This window comes from Cricetulus griseus, chromosome 2, assembly GCF_003668045.3.
Source record: "Cricetulus griseus strain 17A/GY chromosome 2, alternate assembly CriGri-PICRH-1.0, whole genome shotgun sequence".
Lineage (NCBI taxonomy): Eukaryota > Metazoa > Chordata > Mammalia > Rodentia > Cricetidae > Cricetulus > Cricetulus griseus.
In genome coordinates this window covers 374,127,415-374,145,088 of record NC_048595.1, presented here as the reverse complement: position 1 = coordinate 374,145,088, position 17,674 = coordinate 374,127,415, and the positions used below count along the sequence as shown (strand labels likewise).

The window sequence follows — 17,674 nt, the reverse complement described above, 5'->3', positions numbered from 1 at the left end:
GTACTGTGGCTCTCTCCCCTCCCGTCCTGAGCCTATTGCCAAGACCTGCACACTGGTGCTCTTTCATCAGCACCTCTGACTACCTTGCAACAGAAAGGGAAAGGCAAGAAAGTATTTTTCCTTCTTTTGAGATACACTCATATATATGTCAAGTTGGCCTTTCTCATAGTTCCCCACATCAGACTCTTGACTGCTGGATCTCAGGTAGGCACCCACCATTCCACCTGGCTCAACAATATACAGGATCAAAAAGCCATCTCAGAAATTTTAAAAATACTTTTCAGGAAGTTAAAGTTCCACTTACCAATATTTGTGGAATGCAATAGAAGCAGTGCTTCCAATAGAAATTTATGTAGTAAATGAATATTTTCTTGTATAAAAATGAAGAGTTTGTATGGTTTTAACAAGCTGAAGTAGAACTGAGTAGGCTTGGGGGAGGGGATGATGAATAGTTGAAGACAAAAACAGGAGTGTGCCAGAAAGGTCTCATGGCCTTGTCTTTGTGATCCATAGTTTGGTTTTTCTATGCCGTTTTCTTTGGAGGAGATCTGGCAGCAAGCCAGTAGGGCTTAGCATTGGCTAGGCTGGAGTCCTTTCTCTGTTTCTTGGGGTAGGCAGGCACATTGTATTCCCAGGTTGTTTTAGCTTTATAATAGATAGCTTAGTTAGCTGATACAGGTGTGGTTTTGTTCACTGTTGTTTGAAGCTGTCTGTTTTCTGCTCAGTTGACTGAACCCTTTTTCTAGAAGCCATGTTAACTTGAACTTCACTCATCCGTGTTTTGAAATTTAAAAGGTCCCAAACGGATTCCTATAAGACTCAATCATCCCATGGGTTTTATTCAGCATTTCCCTTCTAGGGGAGACCATGTGATCCCCTGAGTAATATAAAAGGCCTTACTGATCTCCTTCCTCCAATACAGGTAGAGTCCCCTCAGATTTGAGGCTCTTTTCTGTTTCTCAATAAGGTCTTTGTTCATTAATCCAGGATATAGTTAACAAAGATTATGTTACTAAGACTTTGCCTGGAATGTTGTATCTTCAGATATGACCAGCCTACTTTAAAAAACTTTATGAAGCAAAGAATAGTCTTTGGTGAAACTTGTAATTAGTACATGTGGTTATATCCAGAATCAAGATTCTAGCAGCTTCATCTACCCATAAACAGGGACCAGACATTTCCCTCATCTAGAAAATATGGGTGCTCAAGACTTGAGTTGGAAACCTCAAAAAGCATAATCTGGGCACTCAGTACTCTTGGAACCTAAGGAGAACAGCACCTCTGATTGGGGACCTCCCAGTGGCTGTTGATTCCTTAGCTGTTAGTGACCCACCCTCTGGTGAGTGCCGTGAACTACAGAAATTCCCTTATAAGCAGTGAGGAGATGTAGCCCCCCCCCAGAATCTTAGAACAAGAAAGGCATCAGGTGGGGACAGAAACCAGTGATCTTCCTTTATTTCCTGGACCGTGTACTGGATTAACAAAAATCATGGCTGTCTGGGCTGACATCTCTGGCCCCCATGTGGTAAAGCCTAAGGGAGAAAAATATCAGGAATAGGAATCAAAAGTGTGTATGTAGAAATCCCAGCTTATTGTGAAGTCCAAAATAAGAAATCCTGTTGGTATCAAACTCTCTTCCTAAAAGAAAAATAATGTATCATTGGCATTACCTCCAGTTCTCAAGGACCTATAAGGCTTGAGGTGGTGGGTTGAGTGAATATTTTCAGCCTAAACTTTAACTGCTAAAACTTGTGCCAGCGGATGGTGGTGGTGGTGGATACAGAGGAGGTGAGTTAAAAGGTGTGCCCTGGCTGCTCTTCCAGAGGCCCTGAGTTCAATTCCCAGCATCCACATGGCAGCTCACAACTGTGTGTAACTGTAGTTCCGTGGATCCAGTGCCTGCTTCTAATGTGCAGATTTACATGCAGACACAGCACCCATCTACATAAAATACCTAAGAACATCTTTAAAAGACTGAGAGAGATCATTGCAGCTACCCGCAGATTTGGTAACTTTACATGAAATGAACCAGTTTCTTGAAAGATACAATCTCCTAAATCTCCACAAAAAGAAAAAGGACAGTCTGAGGAGACATGTATTAAGAAACTGCCTGTTTCAAGTGAGTTCCATTGTGGTCTGATAAACAAGGAAGAAATGATAGCAATTCTCTACACTCTTTAAGAAGAGAAAAGTAAAAGCAGGTCCTGGAGGAGGCCTGTATCACCTTAGCAGCAAAATCAAAGATGGTACAAGAAAAGCAAACCACAGACAGGGATCACTTATGACCACAGATGGAACAATTCTCAAGAAAATAATAGCAAATCAACTTTAACCACGTATAAAAAGAACACCTGTGTGCAAATAGTCCTCCCTTGAGGTCCCCTCCTTGGACCTTGGGAGTTATTTCTGACTTTTCCTTAACCTGTTAGCTCTTCTAAAACAAAACAAAAAAACAAAACACGAAGCATTCCAAGATCAGGAATGCAGCAATTTGTCACCTGCCACTTTTTAACACTGAGGAGTCCTTGTTAATATATCAGCTAAGAAAATAAATTACAAGGAATCAAACTTTGTTTACATGTGATGTGATTACAGACAATCTGAACAAAATGACTCCTGTAGCTAGTAAGAACAAAGTTCCATGACACAGTGTATATAAGTCAACTGCTCTCTTTACACCTGAAATGAACAAGTGTTCAGGAGCATACCCCTACCTACCCACTTTCTTTCTTCCTCCCTCCCCCTCTCCCTCTGCCTCTCTCCCTCTCCCTTCCTTCTCACTATGTAGTTCTGGCTATCCTGAAACTCACTAGATCAGGCTGGCTTCAGATTCACAGAGACCTTCCCTGTCTCCCAAGTGCTAAGATTAAAGGCATACACCACTATGCCTGGCCGCCATCTTTTGAAAAAGAAAAAAAAATTGTTAATATAAGCACTCTAAAGGTGAAATTCATAGTACATTCAAAATGCACTTATGTACTACATTCAAAATCTAGGTGGAAAAATACAAAACCCTGCTAAAAACATACCAGAAGAGGAAATAAGTGAAGAGGCCATATTTGTGAATAGAAGAATATTGTCAAGACATTAACTCTTTCCAACTTGATCTATAGATTCCATACAATCCAATAAAAGTGTCAGCAGGTTATGTTATTTGGTGGCTATCAACAAACATTTTGGTGTTTATGTGGCAACATAAAAGACCCTAAATAACTTATTGAAGCAAAAAAAAACTGAACTCAGACTACCTGATTTCAAAACTTAACTATAAAGCTTTTATTACCAAGGCAGTGGGGGTATTGGCAAAGATAAATGAAATGATCTGCAATCATTGGAGCAGCATAGACAATGCAGGTATTAAGGACTACATAAATGTCAACTGACCTTGGAGCAGAGGTACACAATGGAGAAAGAATAGTCGTCAACAAATACTAGATTTCTATGTGCCAATTAAAAATAATTACAAAAACCCAACAGCCTTGGTTTGCTCATACTTAATCTGCTGCTATAATTAACTGCTTAACCAACAAAATTATTTTATCACTGTTTTAGAGGCTGAAAGTCTTGGGTCAGGATGATCTCAGTTATAGATGATAGATAGCCTCACTGTGCTGACATGGTAGATGGAGAAATGCCGTCTCTGTCTTCTCTTCCTCCTCCTCCTCCTCCTCCTCTCCTCCTCCTCCTCTTTCCCTTCTTCCTCCTCCTCCTTCTCCCCCCTCCTCCTTTTCCCTTCTCCCTCTTCTCCTTTCTTCTTGTCAGGGTCTTTCTACATAGCCTCAGCTTTCCTGGAACTCACTATGTAGACCAGGTGAGTCTTACAGAGATTCGTCTGTCTCTGCCTACCAGGTGCTGGGATTAAAGGTGTTTGCCACCACCTACTGGCTGAAGATCTTATTTTTATGTTTATGGGTGTTTTAATTGCATGTTTGTCAGTTCAATGCATTCATGCAACACCCCCAGAGGCCAGAAGGAGGCAGTGAGTCCTCTGGAACTGCAATTACAAATGGTTGTTAGCTGCCACTTGGATGCTGGGAACCTAACCCTCTGGCAGAGCAGCCAGTGCTCTTGACCAGTGAGCCATCTCTCCAGCCCCTTCTATGACATTCTTAGGGCAAAGCCAAGCATAGGAGACATATCCGTTGTCCTAACACTTGGAAAGTAGAGGCAGGAGGACCAGGACTTCAGAATCATTCTGGGTCATATAACAAGTCAAGGCTAACATAAGCAATATGAGATTTTTTTGTTTGTTTTTGAGACAGGGCCTCTCCCTGGCTGTCCTGGAACTCACCCTGTAGACCAGGCTGGCCTGGAACCTAGAGAATGCCTGCACTGTCTCCCAAGTTCTAGAATAAAGGAATGTATTACCACATGTTGACCAGCAACATGAGATCTTATTATCAACCCCTTTCCCTTAAAAAGTAAAACAACTAGGAATAGTAAAACGGTGATTGCAGGAAGTAGTGAAAGGGTTGGAGGTAACTAGGTGGAACAAAAAAAGTTTTTACAGCGCCAGAACACTTGCATGGTACTGCAGCAGTGAGTCCATGCAGTTATGTTGTCAAAACCCTTCCGATGTACACCATCAAAATTGAACTCTGAGCCAGCAAGATGGCCCAGCAGTTGACACACAAACCTGGCAACCTGAGTTTGATACCTGGAACCCATGTAAGGATGGAAGGAGGGAACCAGCTGTTCAGGGTTGTCCTAATCCTCATCTGTTTACTGGGGCACATGTTCCCACACATACACATCACAAATAAACATACAATATTTTAAAGAGATTGAACCCTAAACTAGATAATTGGGTGATAAGGATATGCCACTGTACAGTGATACCCATTATGACACATATGGTTTCTTGAGCATTCAATATTCAGAACAAAGTTGTTTTCCTTTGAAGGCTAAATACTTAAATTCAGATTTATGATTATATGTGTTTTCTGTTAGCATATGGAGAGGAATGTATGATTTCTCTACAATTTCTGTTGGTTTTGTTTTCCTATTTGAAGAGTATCTCCTCAGAAGAATCAAGAAACGGAAATGGTTTTATTACTGACAGACTCTGTGTGCCCAGAATGCCCAGAAGCTCTGTGGAGTTCAGGGCTATGGCAGAAACATGGATGAGAGCTGAGGCAACACAAAAGAAAGACTCAAAAGAAACATGGTAAAGTCTTGTACTAGTGGCTTAATCTAGGTTTTAAGATTAGCCAGTTTAGCTCAGTGATGGTGGCAGCACACACTTTTAATCCCAGCATTCAGAAGTGAGACTCTGTCTCCAAAAAAAAAAAAAAAAAGAAAGAAAGAAAAGAAAAGAAAAGAAAAACAGGTTGAGGGATGGGGAGGTAGCTTACCTTGTAAGAATGAGGGCCTCATTTGAATGCCTAGACACATTAAAAAGGCAGATATGCATTTTTGTTGTTGTTGTTGTTGTTTTGTCTTTTTTTCAAGACCGGCTTTCTCTGTAGCTTTGGAGCCTATCCTGGAACTCACTCTGTAGACCAGGCTGGCCTCAAACTCACAGAATTCCTCCTGCCTCTGCCTCCTGAGTGCTGAGATTAAAACCGTGTGCCACCACTGCCCAGTTTATAAAATAATCTTTTAATTTAAGATGGTATCATAAGTTTACACTTTATCATTTTATGTGTGTGGGTAAGTGATGGGGTGTGAGCCATACCATGTGCTATGGAAGTTGGAAGATAATGTTATAGAATGGGTTTTCTACTTCCACCTTTACATAGGTTCCAGGGGTCGAACACAGGTCATCAGACTTGCACGGTTGTCTACAGAGCCATCTGCCTGCCCTCTTTTCTTTTTTCTTTTTAGAAGTCTGCATGTAGCTCAGAGTAACCTCAAACTCACTGTGTTGCCGAGGGTGGTCCCTCGTTCTTGCTTTCCCTCTGTCTTCCTCCCAAGTACAATGATTTCAGGCATATACCAGTACATCAACTATAACATATCTTAATGTTTTATTTATTTTTGTATTGCTGTGCTGGGAGTAAATCCAGAGATTCATGTATGCTGGGCAAGTGCTGAACCACTGAGCTACACACCCAGCCCTTATCTTCTGTTTTTTATCTACATGTTAACTTTTACTCAGTATTTTAGGATAATGAGCTTCTTCCCAAACTGCATGGTGTATGTGTGTGTTGCATGTGTGTGAGTGTGCATGCCCATGGGCATATATGTGGGAGCTGGAGAATATCATTAGGAGTCTTCCTCTATCACTGCCTAACTGGGAAGCTTGCCAATTTGACTAGGCTATCAAGACTTGAAGATCCTCCTGTGCTGTGATTACAGGAATTTACAGCCATGCATGGTAGTTTAAGTGGATGTTAGGGGTTTCTTGTCTGTTTTTGTTTGTTTTGTTTTGTTTTGTTTTTCCAGACAGGGTTTCTCTGTGTAATAGCTCTGACTGTTCTGGAATTCACTTTGTAGACCAGGCTGGCCTCAAACTCATAGAGATCCACCTGCCTCTGCCTCCCCAGTGCTGGGATTAAAGACGTGTGCCACCACCACCCAGCATGAATGTCACAGATTTAAACTCAGTTCCTCATGCTTTTAACCACTGAGATATTTCCCTGGCTCCTGCAAATAATATTTTTGGTTGTTTGTTTTTTGAGACAGGGTGTCTGTGTAGCCCTGGCTATCCCGGAACATGCTCTGTAGATCAGGCTTACCTCGAACTCAAGTCCACCTGCCTCTGCTTCCCAAGTGTTGAAATTAAAGGCACATATGCCACTGCTGCCTGACACAAAGAATATTCTTAATGAGGCTTAATTAATATTTACATTTTTTAAATTTCTTTTTTTTTTCTTTTTTTTTTTTTCTTTTTGGTTTTTCGAGACAGGGTTTCTCTGTGGCTTTGGAGGCTGTCCTGGAACTAGCTCTTGTAGACCAGGCTGGTCTCGAACTCACAGAGATCCACCTGCCTCTGCCTCCCGAGTGCTGGGATTAAAGGCATGTGCCACCCCCGCCCGGCTTTTAAATTTATTTTTATTTTATGTGTACTGGTATCTTACCTACATATATGTTTGTGTGAGAATGTCGGATCCCCTGGGACTGGAGTTACAGGCAGTTAGGAGTTGCTATGTGGGTGCTGGGAATTGAACCTGGCTTCTCTGTAAAAACAGCCAGTGCTCTGAACTGCTGCTCATTACCTCCTAACATATTATTAGTTATCAGTGCCAAGTTACTTAGTGTCACTTGCTTATGGGGCCTGAGAGTCTGTATTGATTTTCTATTGATGTGATAAAACACCATGACCAAGGCAATTTATAGAAAGAAGGGTTTGTTTGGACATAGAGTTCCCAAGGGATGAGTCCATCATGGCAGGAAGACATGACATCAAGCAACAGGAACAGCAATAGCTATATGCAGTTCACATCTTACACCTAAGGACTAAGAAGAAGCGCAAGGCCTGGGGCGTTGGTGGCGCATGCCTTTAATCCCAGCACTCAGGAGGCAGAGGCAGGCAGATCTCTGTGAGTTCGAGGCCAGCCTGGTCTCCAGAGCGAGTGCCAGGATAGGCTCCAAAGCTACACAGAGAAACCCTGTCTCGAAAAACCAAAAAAAAAAAAAAAAAAAAGCCTCAATATCATCCCAGTTTGCGCTTTTTCTTCTGTAGCCAGCCCCTAAGAATGCGTGGCTAATATTTCTACCTGACTCCGTATTGGTAATTTCCCACAATATTCTTCTTCTTCTTCTTTTTTTTTTTGGTTTTTCGAGACAGGGTTTCTCTGTGTAACTTTGGAGCCTAGCTGGTCTCGAACTCACAGAGATTGGTCTGCCTCTGCCTCCTGAGTGCTGGGATTAAAGGCATGCGCCATCAACGCCTGGGGAGGCTTTCTTTAAAAGTACAACACTCGCCCCTAGTGATGTATTAACTCCTGCAAGTTCACAGCTTTCCCCCCCTTAGGATAAGTGCTCTGTCTGCATGTATAAATGCAGGCCAGAAGAGGGCCTCAGATCCCTCTATAGATGGTTGTGAGCCACCATCTGGTTGCTGGGAATTGAACTCAGGATCTCTGGAAGAGTAGTCAGTGCTGTTAACTGCTGAGCCATCTCTCCAGCCCATAAAAGATTTCCTCTTAACTAACCTCTCAGTTGTGAATGTGATGAGACAAAGGGACCAATCACAACTTAAACTTCTTCAATTAAGGGTCTCATGATGTCATCTTTTAGGAAGCAAGTAACTAGACATAAGAGCTAAATACCACTCTGGGATTCTTGACCCAAGGTGGTCCTAACTATCTACAACAACCTCACTCTTCTAGAAGCTTAAAAGGCTGAAATATTAACAGAAAAAATCCATGCTTCGGATACATGCCCTAAGACAGGGTGAGGTCAGAGAAAACAGTGAATAGGCACGTGTATGTGATAACCATATAACACTCCCCCAAGTCTATTCAATACATTTCTTTAGATTTATTTGTATGAATGTTTTATCTGCATTTGTGTGTATGCATCACATGGAGCCACCATGTGTCTGGATTATTTTACTAAACACAATGATTTCTAGTTCCATCCATTTTCCTTACAGCTAAATTAAATTCCATTACGAGATCCTTAGTATTTTTGAGGAGGCTCTGTCCTGATTTCCATACTGAATTTACCAATTTATATATTCTTTCTCTGAATTCTCACCAGCATTATTTATTTGTTTTCCTGATGATAGCTGTTCTGGAGTGAGATGGAATTTCAAAGCACATCCTGTTTACATTTCATTATTTTTTTGGGGGGTGGTAGTTTCAAGACAGGGTTTCTCTGTGGCTTTGGAGGCTGCCCTAGAACTAGCTCTTGAAGACCAGGCTGGTCTCGAACTCACAGAGACCCGCCTGCCCCTGCCTCCCAAGTGTGGGGATTAAAGGTGTGGCCACCACCACCTGACTTTTAAAATATTGTTGTCCACTCTGTAGGCTCTGTTTTGTTGTTTGTAGGTTTGCTTACTTGCTTTTGAAGCTTCTTTTGGAGCAATGATTGAAATGTCGTTTATCATTTCTCAGATAATGTAAGTTAGGATTATGGTTAGGAGGACACCTCCAGCTGACAATGATAATTAGCTTCCATCTGACAGAGAACAGTGAATGAGGGAGATCATGGGGGTCTTTAGGGCCTTAAGTTCCCTCATAGCAATGAGGAAGGGGTCTGGATCACACTCCGACCCCACTGTCCCAGGGCTATACTTGAGTAGTACCTGGAGTGTGCAGGTGTCCGATGTATGAACTCACGCTCATCCTTGTTGATGACTGTGGTTGCTCCCAAAAGGGGAGAGTCTCAATACTTTGACTTGCCTTCTAGAGGTTTCCTAAGTAACGTAACGGTGTTTTTGTCCTCCACTGTTAGTCATTACCACTGAAGCTGCCATCATTGTCCAATATGCCACTCTTGTTGCAGTAACCAGAATTGGCCACCTGGACCTGTGACAAAAACCAGAAAGCATCACTGCTTTTTAAAATTATTATTTTCAAAAAATCTTTGCAGGCCTAAGGAATTGGGTTCATGAGGTAAAAGCACATGCTGAAAAGGCTGAGGACCTGAGTTTGTTCCACACGGCCCACATGACTAAAGGAGAAAATAGACTCATAATTTGTCTTCTTGACCTACACACACAATAAATAAATGTTAGAAATTATTTTGGGGGTCTGGAGAGATGGTTTATCAGTTAAGAGCACTTGCTGCTCTTGCAGAGGACCCAAGTTCAAATCCCAGCACCCACTTCAAATAGTTCATAACCACCAGTAACTCCAGTTCCAGGAAATCTGGCATCCTCTCCTGGCCTCTCAGGACACCAAGCACAAAATTGATGCATGCGGATATGCAGGGGAAAGATGACATATAAACAAATAAATGAAAAGCGTTAGGTTAACTTTTTTATTTTTCTGAGCATAGTGATTTGTACAATCTCACCCTGGGGAGGCTGAGGCAGGGAGAATACTTTGAATTGGGAATATGCTGAGTTGTGTAAGCAAGACCCAATCCCCAAAACACCAAGAATTGTTTCTTACCACTTCAGTCTTCTTTTTGCTGTATTTGTTAAGGTTTTGTATTTATTTGATGTTAGTGAGTTGCAGAGGTGGGTGGCTTGTGCCACAGTGTGTGTGTGGAAGTCAGACACAGCTCTCTGCAATCGCTTCTTTCCTTCCCATATGTGTGCTTCAGGGACCAAACTCAAGCTTTCAGGCTTGGCAGCAAGCACATTTACCCACTAAGCCATTGGGCAGGCCCTCCTCTTTGGTTTTTGAGGTACAGGGTCTTATGGGCCCAGACATGCTTTGTAGCCAAGAATAACCTTGAACTATTGGTCCTCCTGCCTGCATCTCCCAAGTGCTGGGATTCCATGTGAGTGCCATGGCACCCGGTTTTCAGTCTTGACTCGGTAATTGAAAACTTTTCCTCAGAGAAATTGCCAAGCCCAGATGGCTTCATCAATTTACACTAAATATTTAAGGAAGAAATAGCACATTCATGTGCTTTTTTCTCAGTAAAAGTTAATTTATTCTGTATATCAAATTTTGGAACTTATTCATTTTTATAATATACCATAGACTTTGCTTTAATTATGTGTTCTTCCATTACTGTGTAGAAAGAAATTCTTTTATATGAGTAAAAGTGGGTTTAGACAATCATCTGGGTTTTGAACATGTGTCCTTTCTCATCTCCCCACAGTTATTAAAAGCATGTCAGTTACTGCCAAGACCCTTCATTTGACACACATTCACCCGGGATAAATTCTTTCTTAAAATGATTTATTTTACTTTTTATGTGTATGTATAGACGAGTGTGTTCATGAGATGCTTGCAGAAGCCAGCTTCTGATCCTTGGATAAATCCTTAAAGAGTAATTTGGGGACCAAAGATGTGTAATCTGTTCTTAAGTCCAGGTTTCTCAGCCTCTGGGTGAAACCTCCTGTGCCTGTGCTGTCTCTGTCGACACTTCTTGCTCTAGTCATGGTGAGAACTCTTTCATTCTTGGACTCAACACCTTTCTCACATTCCAGCATTTGTGTGTCAGCATCTACCACTGCTGAGTGGCTGCTTTAATTGTTCCAGATACACTATTCCTCTTGGGGTTTTCTGACCATGTAGACTGAGCAGGAGCCCATGATGCATTTTCCATATTACATGATCTATCCATTCCTTTTTAAAAATGTACTTGCTGACCCAAGCATGGTGGCACATGACTTAATACCAGCATTCAGTGACCATGAATTTCATGCTGTCATAGGCTACATAGCAAAACTCTGATTCAAAAATTCCCCCCCCCCAAAAAAAACAATCACTGCATTATCTGTCTTCCTGATTTGAACATGAGCTTTCTGAGACCAGAGACTGTTAGTCTTTCCTTATTTAGAACATGCTTGGCCTAGTATTTGGTGAATAAATTAATTTGCTAATTTAAAATTTAACACTGGCAATTTGTTTGGTGACTAATGAATATTACTGTCTTCATTCTATTTGTTGGGCATCTTTATTTCTGGATTCTGTCACATTTTTCTACTGAATTGTCTGACTTTTGAAGAATAGCTTTATTTTTATTTATTTGAGACAGAGTTCTATATAGCTCTGGCCTATGTAGATCAGGCCAGCCTTGAACTCACAGAGATCCTCCTGCTTCTGCCTCCAAAGTGACAGGATTAAAGGTGTGTATCTTCACACATGGGGCATAATATAAGCTATTGTTTTATGGAAACATAAAAAAAAATGTGATTTCTGCTGACAAGGGGTTAGTTACCTCTAGTAATTTACTTGTGGTTTTGTTTAACAGATTCTGAGACCGAAAAGGAGCTATCCATTTTAAACCAGGAATGTTTTGAAGAAGTAAAAACACCAGAATCAATATCTCAGAAATTCCCAAGGGCTAATTCACCCACACCTGAATTCCAGGAAGCTTGGGACCATGAAGGTCAGGGAGAAGGGAACCAAGGAAGTTCTTCTCAGAGTTTGAAGAGAGTTGCTAGAGAGGACTCTCCAGTATGTAGGGAACAACTTCCAGAAAATGCCCAGACTCCTGCATTTGATAGACACCTGAATGCAAGCCAAAGTGTTGTTACAATTCAAAGAAACAAAACAGGACAGAGAGTTTTTAAATGTGATATATGCAATAAAACATTTAAATATAATTCAGACCTAAGTCGGCATCGAAGAAGTCACACTGGGGAAAAGCCTTATGAATGTGGTCCATGTGGGCGAGCCTTTACTCACAACTCAAATCTTATTCTTCACCAGCGAATTCACACTGGGAATAAACCATTTAAGTGTGACGAATGTGGGAAAACTTTTGGGCTCAATTCCTATCTCCGTCTGCATCAGAGAATCCACACTGGAGAAAAGCCTTTTGGGTGTAATGAATGTGGGAAGGCCTTCAGTAGAAGCTCAAGTCTTATCCAGCATCGCATAATCCACACAGGAGAGAAGCCTTACAAGTGTAATGAATGTGGGAAAGCCTTCAGCCAGAGTCCTCAGTTAACCCAGCACCAGAGGGTTCACACCGGAGAGAAGCCCCATGGCTGCAGTTGGTGTGGAAAGGCTTTCAGTCGAAACGCAAGCCTTATTCAGCACCAGAGGATCCACACCGGAGAGAAGCCCCACAAGTGCAGTCAGTGTGGGAAAGCCTTCAGCCAGAGCTCTAGCCTTTTTCTTCACCACAGGGTACACACTGGAGAGAAACCCTACGTGTGTAGTGAATGCGGCAGGGCCTTTGGCTTCAATTCTCATCTTACCGAGCACGTGAGGATTCACACTGGGGAGAAGCCCTATGTGTGTAGTGAGTGTGGCAAAGCCTTCAGCCGCAGCTCCACCCTGATGCAGCACCGCAGAGTACATACAGGGGAGAAGCCCTATCAGTGCACTGAGTGTGGGAAGGCCTTCATCCAGAGTTCCCAGCTCACCCTACACCAACGTGTTCACACTGGGGAGAAGCCTTATGAATGTGGTCTCTGTGGGAAGGCCTTCAGCCGGAGATCAGCCCTCACTCAGCATCAACGGATTCACATGGCAGAGAACCCACGGGAATTTGAGTGTGGCCCAGATTTTGTTTATGACTCTAGCCATCTGCCCACTGGAGAGAGACATGGCAGGGCCTTCAGCCACAGTGCAAAACTTGTTCTCCAGTGGACAATTCGAAGTGATGAAAAATCCCGGGGATGTAATGAATGTGGGAAAACTTTCAGCACTTCCTCACAATCCATGGAATATCAGAAAATTCAAGCTGGGGAGAAGCCCTATAAACGCCAGGAATGTGGTAAAGCTGGTAGTGGAGTGTCATCCCATTCTCAACATCATGTAACTCGAGTTGGAGAGAAACCACAATTGAATGATGGATCTGAAAGATACTTAATTCATATCAAAAAGATTTTTCAAGAAAGACATTTTTAATGTGATAAATGTGGGAAACAGTTTAGAAACTTTGTTTTATATTAGGCAGGATGGCATAATGAAAATTAAATCTACTTTTACTAACAGACTTGCATGTTAGGAGGCTGGGGCCCATTTGTCTCCACCCACCCCACTCCCCATGTCCAGGGTCCTGACTGACTCAGCACAGCAGGCTACCTTAGCATCAGTCAAGTTCAGGTTTTTACAAGAGGGCTAAGTTTCAACTCTAAAGAGCAGCTGATGGAATGTTTCAAGATATGACATAACGCTTCATTGGTTATCATAAAAGAGAAACCCAGAGATCTAGGGGATTGGATTTGTTACCTTTGAGAGGATTGATGATGCTAAGGATAAGATGTGGCCACAAATGGCAAGTAAGTGGATGGTCTGGGGACTGAGGTGGCTCTGCCAGTGGCTGGACTAAATATAGGTTCTCTAGGTATAGAGGAGACTGAAGGTTTGGGGGCAGCCACTGTGAGGCAAGGAGCAGGAGCTGCAGAGACATCAACGCAGTGACAGCTGTGGTAAACCAGAGCTTAGGGCCAGTCCAACAGTAACAACAATGACGGCTACAAAGAGTAAAACTGCTGGAGATTCTTCTGGTGGCTGTAATTTAATTTTTCGATCTCCACTGGATAGTCACGGACAGTGAACAAATGTCGTGTTATCACTTTTGAAGTGATTTCCATTCTCTTCTGCCAACACAGCCTCACTGCTGACCCCCAGGTCTCCTCATTACTCAAAAAAAAAAAAAAAAAAAAAAGACTTTTTTTAAAAGAAGTGCTGTCCTTGTTTTGTTTTGTAGTGTTTGGTTTTTAAATGTTTTTTAAGCACTTGAACCACAGAGACAGGCAGAGCTCTGTGAGTTTGAGGTTTCTGAACACCTAGAGCTAAGTAGATCATGTCTCCAAAAACGTTCTAAAAAGCATTTCAGATTTTACTTTTTGTTTTAACTGTAACTCCTGTTTTCTTTTTTTTTTTTTTTTCCTGAAAGATTGTCAGCACACTTGTGTGAATTTTTTTTTTACTGTGTGTTTTTTTTTTTTGGCAGGGGGTGGCTGTATTGCCTTTTTTTTTACTATGTACTGGGTTATCCTGTGAGGTTTGGTGCCTCCACTCAGTTCTCTGAGAGCAAGTAGAATCGACTATTTTTTTGGAAGTTGAGCAAGCTGTGGTTTTCTCCAACTCAATATACTATTTCTCAGTGAAGCATGGTTGGACACCAGTTGGCAGCAGGGCTGCCCGAGTCCAGCCTGCACACCCACCATGCTGTGTGCCCCAGTGTCAGAGCAGACAGCGGGAGATTCTTGATGATGTTTATTTATATTGTACTTTTATACTAGAAGATGTATGAATGAGCCATGGGTGTTGTATGCAATGACTAAGGAGTTCTTATGCCCAGTTTCCTTTGGTTTTATGAAGCCAATTAAAAGAATGAAAATCAGTATCCATCTGTAGGGATTCGGTGTGAGTCAGTACAGAGCTTGCCTAGTATGAATGAAATCCTTGGTTTGATCCCATCACTGTAAAAACTGGGCATTTTGGTACACACCTTTAATTTCAGTATTCCAGATATGGAGGCAGGAGGATAAATTCAAGGTTATCCTTAGCTACATAGCAAATTTGAGACCAACCTAGGCTACATGAGACCCTATCCTAAACAAAACAGAAAGCCAACTGAGTGAATAATATCAGCAAGCAAGATAAATTAAGGGATTACTAGTCATATTAAAATTAAAGATAAATATGGGGGTATTGATCCTGGAAAATGAAGTTGTCTGTGTGGACATTACTGTTGCATGCAGGTAAGCTGTATGGCACCACATTCCACTGAGTGAATGAAGAGCACTGGATGTGGTCCCAACTGGTTCTTTCATGCTCTGACCTTTGGCTTTGACTGATTAGATACCCCAAGTATCTAGCCTCATTTTCTGCAAATTATATATTTTTTGATACCCACAACCCTTGACTGCCAAGGAAGCTAATAGTTGGGTGGTGGCTATCCCTTCAGATCTGTGAGAACCATCCACATATTGAAGTAGGCACATCTGAGTAGGGAGACTGAATTTCTCCAAATGTGTTCAAGTATCTGACCAAAAAACATCAGGAGACTCACCGAAGCTCATTAATAATATTGTTGCTTTCTCCAGGAATGGGGGTCTTCCCATTCAAAGGCAAAGGGTCTCTGCCATCAGTTGCAAGGGTGCAACCCTGAATGGTATTTTTGTTTTTTGTTTTTCAAGACAGTGTTTTTTGGTGTCACAGTCCTGGCTGTCTTGGAGCTTACTATATAACCCAGGATGACCTTGAACTCAGAGATCCACCTGCCTCTGCCTCCTAAGTTCTGGGATTAAAGGTGTGTGCCTGGCCCAAAATGCATCTTTTAAATATATGATGGTGGTTCTTTCTGAGGGGTGTGTGTGTGTTGGGGACCATAAGGTGTTTACTTTTAACAATCTGATTAATTGCTCTAAGATCTTGGGCTATTCAATATGAACCATTGTACTGCTTGACTGGTAGAATTGGGGTACTGAAGGAGGACATACAGGCTTTAAGACGTCTGTCTTTTATGAGCTCAGTGGTAGGCTTAAGTCTTAGCCTTCCCTCTAAGGGAATAGGATAGTTAGTGCCTTCCTTTAACCACTTGTATAGAGTGTTTTAGCTGATTGATGGGACGACCCTGCAAGTCACACTGATTTCCTACTTGGTCCCAAACATTTTTCAACCCAGGAAATCGTCAAATTGAGGGAGATCTTGACTTCATCCTGAATTATGGTTAAGTCCAGCTCCTGAGTTGGGCATCAGATCTCTCCCAAACCAGTAGGTTTGGTTCCTGCTTCTGTAACACAAAGAAGCTGTGTTACTGTTTCCCTTTCCTGAAATTTGATTGGGGTTTTTCTCAAAAAGTGGAGGAGAGAATTCTCCCTTCACCTTGGTTACTACCAGTTTTTCTGGGGTAAAGGTACATCCTTGGGTGATGTTTAAATAGGGAGGAATGGGATCAACAAGAAATTTAATTTCTTCCTCTCCAGGAACTATCTTTAAAGGCGCTCATTAGGTCTCAGTAGAAAAATAGAACCTTTGATCCCTGTCCCCAAATCTTCATTACAATTTATGAGGGTATTCACCCTTACTCCACTCTGGGCATTCCTTCTTAAAGTGGTGCTCACTTTTCCGCACTGAAACATTTGTTTTCTCCTCTCCTCCTTTCCTGGTCTGCTGTAAGCCTCCCTGGGGCCTCACTCCCTGAAAACATGATGACGTTTTTGGGATCCTAAGCCTTGCTCCTCTTTCTGGAGCATTTGGTACATGGAGGAGAGCATGATCTTAGCTTTCTGTTTCTGGTTTTTCTCACGCCTTCAAGTATGCTTTTTCTAGGCTTCTATAAGCAATTCTTTAAGTTCTCTACCCTTCCAGCTTTCCATCTTTAGTAACTTTTTAGAAATGTCTGGTCAACTGTTGGTCTCAAAATGTAATTTTAACATCCTGTCACCAGAGGAATCCTCTAGATTCAATCCAGAGTTTTTTTTTGTTTGTTTGTTTTTTCTCATTTGGTCCTTTAAGTTCAGGGGACCTTCATCTCTCCCTTGTTTAGCATTAAGAGCCTTGTTAATATTCTGAGATCAGGAACTGATTTTTATTTCCCTAATAAGGTTCCTCAGATTCCTAATATGTTCCCAGGATACTCTGTTGTTACTATCCCAACTGGAAATCCTAACTGGGGTATTTAGCATTGACTGCCAGGATTCTAGATCCAGCTAGGTTCTCTCCCAGATGCTGATCAGAGCCATTTTAATTACCTTCCTCTCTTTCCAGAGAAAAGAACACCCAGGATTGACATTAATTCACCCAAGTATTAACCTGAAGACCCAATCATTGATCCAATTGGCTTGATATTCCAAAGGGGTCGTCTAGAAAAGGTGTAAGCATTTTTAAGGCTTCTTACTTGAAAACTAATAAATAGAACATTCACAATTCCACCCCCTAAGGGAACTCACTTACAAGTGGGTACATTGGCTGGAGAAGGACCTTATGTGGTTGAGCTTTGGGGATATTGGAATATGGAATTTTCTATATCCTTTTTACATTGTTCTAACTCCAGTCTTAAGTTGGGGTTAAGAGGGACTTGTGGGCTAGAGCTGGGAGTGGGATAGATGGGATAGTGGGAAATGAAGACTTGGAAGAAGAGTAGGTCCCATATTTCTCCTACAAACAGATGTTCAAGCCTGTAACAGAAACACCCCACTTCTGGTACCAACTTCTGTGTTAGTTACTGTTCAATTGCTGTGATGAAACAC

At 41.9% G+C, this 17,674-nt stretch overlaps 1 protein-coding gene across 3 annotated transcripts in view; it reads left to right on the top strand.

Annotated features, from left to right (window-relative positions):
- Positions 1-14,823, top strand: part of Znf251 (zinc finger protein 251) — a 32,768-nt gene extending 17,945 nt beyond the window's left edge. For all 3 annotated transcript variants that reach the window (XM_035440729.1, XM_027404212.2, XM_035440730.1), the window contains one exon: positions 11,767-14,823. In XM_035440729.1, the coding sequence (XP_035296620.1) occupies positions 11,767-13,376 (1,610 nt within the window). In that variant the 3' untranslated portion in view covers positions 13,377-14,823. The remainder of the gene's footprint in view (positions 1-11,766) is intronic.
- The last annotated feature ends 2,851 nt before the right edge of the window (positions 14,824-17,674 follow it).